This window comes from Parasteatoda tepidariorum, unplaced genomic scaffold (assembly GCF_043381705.1).
Source record: "Parasteatoda tepidariorum isolate YZ-2023 unplaced genomic scaffold, CAS_Ptep_4.0 HiC_scaffold_3589, whole genome shotgun sequence".
In the NCBI taxonomy this organism is placed as follows: Eukaryota; Metazoa; Arthropoda; class Arachnida; order Araneae; family Theridiidae; genus Parasteatoda; species Parasteatoda tepidariorum.
In genome coordinates, this window is record NW_027261696.1 from 1 (window position 1) to 5957 (window position 5957).

The 5957-nt window shown below is 31.4% G+C and overlaps 1 protein-coding gene across 1 annotated transcript; it reads left to right on the forward strand.

Moving 5' to 3' along the window:
- Positions 1–1226: 1226 nt before the first annotated feature.
- On the forward strand, positions 1227–3865 carry LOC122268453 (uncharacterized; the record flags this gene model as incomplete). The annotated part of the gene is made up of 2 exons (XM_043057384.2): positions 1227–1967; positions 3558–3865. Coding segments are annotated over 2 exons (1049 nt in total), but the record flags the coding sequence as incomplete, so codon positions are not given.
- Between the last annotated feature and the right edge of the window lie 2092 nt (positions 3866–5957).

Consider the following 5957-nt stretch of genomic DNA (forward strand, 5'->3'; position numbering starts at 1 on the left):
TTAGTTAGAAATATTAGAAACTGTTCAAATGTATCAATGTAACAAGAAAGCGTCTCTACAGCAGAAGATGTTACATGAAGTAGCTAGACCAATTCGGTTAACTCAAGAGTTTAGTGGATGAATGATACCGGCGAAATGTTAGTGGTTTTGATTTGAAAAGCTAAAATATTTTTACGTAGACTGTAGGAAATATATGTTTTGCCTTCATTTCTGCTTCATATCATTAAAAAGTGCTTTTTGAATCTCTTTCGCAAAGAAAAATAAAAATATCACATTTTAAGACAAATTTGAAGCAATGTTATAGTTTAACAATAAATTGCAGCATATATATATATAGCATTGCGGTTTTTCTTCTGACGGTAATTCCGCAAAAAATTCGTTATCAGCATTAATTTCATAAGCTAAAAAAGAAATCTTACGCAAAACTTAACTTATAACAGTTACAGAATCAAATTAGTTACAAACATTAGTTACTTTTCCTTAAAATGCAACAATTCATGAAGAAGAAGAATCAATTCATGTAGTTAAAAAATAGCTTTTGAGAACGAACTCAAACCATTTGCGTCAAAAAATTCAAATTTTTGGCTTTTTAATTTGGTGACAAAAGCTTTTTAAGGATACTGGATGGCTGTTAATTGCAAAATGAAATGTTCTTTCATAATTTTGTCAGTTACTTCCTATGAGGTGTCAAAAATTTGGTACGTTGAGTGTTTTGAAAAGTTTCGACTATGCAGGGCGGATTTGCCCGTGGAAAAATTTAAAAAGTAATATTATTGAAATAAGAAACTGAATTTAATTATGTCAGTAACTATAAAAATATTTCATAACTCTTATAAAACATATTAATAGATCTGAAAGCTGGGTTTGAATTTTAATTTTTAAGTTAAACTAAGAAACTATTAGATTCTTTCAAATAATAAATTTATGCCACTTTTTTTTTAAAAAAATGTTTCTAGTTGCATATCATTTCTAAGACGCGTAAAGTTTAAATTAAAGCTGAAAACTACAATTTGGAATGTTTTCTTTTATCACCTACAAGTTATTGTGTATTATTACAAAGCTAGTGAAAGACAAAATGAAAGTATGGATCTAAAAAGACTAAAACTAAAATGACCTAATTACTATACTTAATTTGAAATTTTAGACTTTATTGTAATACATTATTTTAAATAATAAATATATTATTATAGATTATAACAGCTATAATATGAATATTTATATTTTAGAAATAGCAACTTCCTCTCCTGCTACATCTACAGTTAATTCAACTATTACTAGAACTATAAACACAAAGCCATCTACTATTCCGACACCAGAAACTTCATCTCCAATCACATCTACTATTCCGACAAAAGAAGCTTCATCTCCAATAACATCTGCTACTCCGACAAAAGAAGCTTCACCTCCAATAACATCTACTATTCCGACAAAAGAAGCTTCACCTCCAATCACATCTACTATTCCGACAAAAGAAGCTTCATCTCCAATCACATCTACTATTCTAACACAGGAAACTTCTACTCCAATCACATCTACAATTACACAAACATCAACTTGGAAAGATACAAGCCCTGTACCAAAATCCTCAACATATGCGTCATCGTCATCACCTCGGGATATTTTCACTATCACTAGTGATGTCACAAATTTAACGGATCATACAACGATTACGTATAAACCTACAAACATCACTGATGATTCTAACTATTCTTCATCTTCATCAGACATTTCTGATTTTACTGATTACACAAATTTGACTGATCATACAACCATTACGTATGGACCAACGTACACCACTGATGACTCCAACCATTCTTCATCGTCATTCAAACCATTTGAATCTACTCCACATGGTTCATCATCAGTAACAGGCTTTGAATCGTCTACTTCATCTATGTTCATTTCTTCTCAATCAACGTCAAGTTCTCAGGCAACATCGGAGACAAGTTTCTCTTCAACAACTCAAAGTAAGTTATTGATAATATTTTCTTAGAAGTTTTAGAGTTTTCTAATTAAAATATATTGTCAGGAAACTAATATAATTGAAGATGGGAGTTTTTATATAGGGTAGTTTGAAATTTGCATGCACTTTTTCGGGACATTTTTGTTGTTGTTGTAGTTGTCGTTGCTTAGCAACGCTGAATCAGGTATATAAAATCTACGTATAAAACACACACGCCCACACAGATATACATGCATGCTAGTATATATAGCTGCAGAAGATGTCTCTACAATAAATGTAGATAAAATTATTGTACAAAGACTGAATGTAGATCACTAGCAGGATTTAAACAATTTTGTATTATGTTTCGAACAGTATCTAGTAAAAGACGTTTATTCTTTTACAATGAGAATGGAGACAATGCTGTTTGAATCAATGCGCCTCGAATTTGAATAGTAGTTTGTTAAACTACCATATTTCCCATATTTTCCAGCTTTCGAGGAATATTTAATAGTTATATTTAGGATGGTGGCAAATTTTGTGCAATCATATTTTATCCCTAACTAATTAAATATGGTTTTAAATGATTTTTTCCACCGTTACATTTGAATAATTTAAACATATATATATATATATGGTAATGCTTGTTAGCAACCCCAAGGGGTCGTCTCCGAGGAATATGTAGTATGAATAGGTCACCCCTATAACAGAGCTCACCACATAATTTTCTCTCATTGATTATTTTTCTATTTTATATATCTATTTTATTTTTATCTTATCTTTTATTCAAATTGGGTTGATTATCATGCGTTGTAAACATATATACATATATATTTTATATTTAACTCAGACCTTCCTTAATAATATCGATCATCATAATTTTCATGATTATCTTATTTTATATTGTTTATGATTATATTGTCATTTAATTATACCCCATGCCACTCAACATTTCTTGATTGCCCATGTCACACAAACCCCCTCTCGTTTTTTTGGTGACGAGCACCCCCTCTTCCTCCCATCTCCATTCCTCCTCACTACTCCTCATCATCGATTTATTACGAGTATTGCAGATGAATCGGTTAATGCCGCTTCGCAGCAGCTCATCGAGATTTATGTGATTTCTACCATTCTAGCATTTTGATTGTGTATTGAATTGTGGGCAAAATGTTTTACGAAACACCAACGTACAATCTCAATTTCATCGATTTTACTCTTCCACTACTAAAACACTTTTTTGAAAAGCATAACATTTGGAACACTGATGCACGTTAAATCTGTCAGGATAAAAGTCCTCTAAGTCCCTATAACAAATCAATTCCTCAGGAGGTTCTGATTTGAAGATTGATCATTCTCTGGATCAGGTTTAAAATAAAAATCTGTGAATTACTGAATGGAGCATGAATTTGTCTTCCCTGTAAAACGGGCTGTGGCGCGTGTGTGTGTGGTTAAAGTTGAATTCTTGGCCATAAATGACGACACTGAAAAACAAGAAACTCAACCACTGCCTTCAAATTGCTATAGATTCCCATAGCATACTTGTTGGTATAGGCAATTGTTAAAACAATAACAACGTAACAAAATTATTGAAATAATTAATTCTGCATCTTTTCAGAGTACAAACTATGTAAGAAAAACAACTGCAAAAATCTTGGAGTCTGTGTGATGGAAGATGAAAAGGAAAGATGTATATGTAAATATCCATTTGGTGGACCCGACTGCGGAGATAGTTATTGGTGCTCCGAAGGATTTGGAAAATCCGAGTGCCAAGCTGGAAAATGCCGATTTGATTTCAAAACAAGAATCGGATATTGTGACTGCTCAACAGATCAATATTACAATTATGAAACGAAGCAATGTGAAAGTAAGGATTTGTCTGCAATTTCAACAACGTTTAACTTGTTTTATTATTTCAGTTTTTAAGTTAATACATCCCGGTCTATATTTTATATGCTATCCGTTAAGAACGAAACGTATATTCAGAGATACCAACTGCTCCGAATNTTGGACAACAAACAATGCATTGGTATGAAAATAGTCGTTTATATTCAATTTATTTTCTATTCAATTCATAGGCTTAAATGTATTAAAAAATCATACTACGGTTTTTTTTTCTTTTCTTTAATGTAGAAAATTATTTTTTATAGTGTGGCTCTTTAAAGGCAACTATTTTTGTCTTTTTATATTTCAGCAAAAACTGGTTGCGAAGATTATGGAGGAAATAAGGAATGTCAGGGGAAAGGAGACTTCTTTACTTGCATTAATGACAAACAAAACATATCTAAATATTCATGCGACTGCCTACCTGGATACAAATCGAACAACAAAAATTGCATTGGTATATTCCTTTCTATTCAAATTTTAAGCGAAGAAACGCCTGAACTACTAATTAACTTTGTGGTTATGTTGATGGAATCTGGAAGACAGAATTTAAATCCCTCTCTGATTAGCTAGATTGTTAAAATCCCTTAAAGAGCTCTTTGTCTGAGGACAATGCAGGTTTCAGTTTATTCCAGATAGCTCCAAAAAGAATCTAGTCATGAAAATTTACGATTACTTTTTATCTATTGGCTATTTTTCGCAAAGTTAATAGTGTTAGTGGTGTCAACAGCTAGTTAATAATCAGTGGTGTCAACAGATTTTTAACTTTTGTGCAATTGTTTCATAGTAAAGAATACATTCATTTTTGTATTAGTGGTACACAGCGTTACGGAAAATTTATAAAGGGTACACAAAGTTCATAAGTTAGGAAAACACTGCCCTAAACGTTGCAAGTCAAAAATCAATCAAACGTTTGACATCGTTCCAATGTTAAACTAACAGATAGAAAAGTCAAAAGAAAAAAATATTAAAATGAAATAAAACAAAGATAAAATCTAAATTTTGCAGTTTGACTGAAATGTATAAAAAAAAATTATATTTTAGATACACCTAATAGAAAAAACTTAAAGTTCATCACTTACGAAACAAACTTGAATATGTGTGAGTTCAAAAATGAGTTTCTCTCTAGTTTTCTAACAGTAATGGAAAAAATATGACAACGATTGAGCTTAAAATATGTCATAAATAATGATTATAAATATGTCATGTCAGTCGCAATGCCTGTACTAAGTTTAGACAAATTTCTCCGTCTGGTCCTTTTTTTTTTTTTTTTGCTAACTGGTACTTTTTGAAGATTTGAACCATCAATGTGACGAGATACTTTTACACCCTGCTGTAATTCGAAAAAATCGGGCTAGCCTTTTCACGCATGGAGTTTTGTTTTTGTACAATGCAAATTCATATTGCAATTTTTGGTTTAAAGTGCCTTGAATATCCACCGTACTGTCCAAATCTCCTACCCTAAGATTTCCGTCAGTTTCCTGCCCTGAATAATGATATAGTCTGAAAAAAGATTTAGCTGTTTGACAAATATCAGTGCTTCCTAATTATGTGGAAAAATGATGTTATGTCCTCGCTTTTGTATCTCACAATACTTTGTGTCATTTATATACACCTCTGTCCTCCGTCAACAGGAGAAACTTGTTTTCGGACTCCTCCTCACAGCATCAATCAAAATTTTTCCATGCGTCTGTCGAAACTTATTACTACTATTAAGTACTGGGCTGCCAACTTTCTACGCTTTTTGTAAAAATTTATTCTAGTGGAGCGTGAGCTTATGTCTTAATGTATTATTTTTTTATTCATTTGAACTTATTTTCAACACCACTATGATTTAAAAGCCCGTATGCAACGCCACTTTTAAAATATTGGCCAAAATACCAAAAATTCTGAAAGCTTTAGTTTTAAACGTTTACAACTCAAAAATTATTTTAAAAAAGCGTAGTAGTTGGTATTAATATTGAAATTGATGTAGTTATGATTCCTAAGTTTGTCTTTTTTGGTGTGAAAAAGAAAAAAAAATTATCCGCTTCTAAAACGTAGTTTTAAAAGTTATTAACTTTATTATTTAAGAAATTAACAATAAGCCCTCTAAACAAATAAAAACATACCAGCCAACTTTTAATCCCTTCCA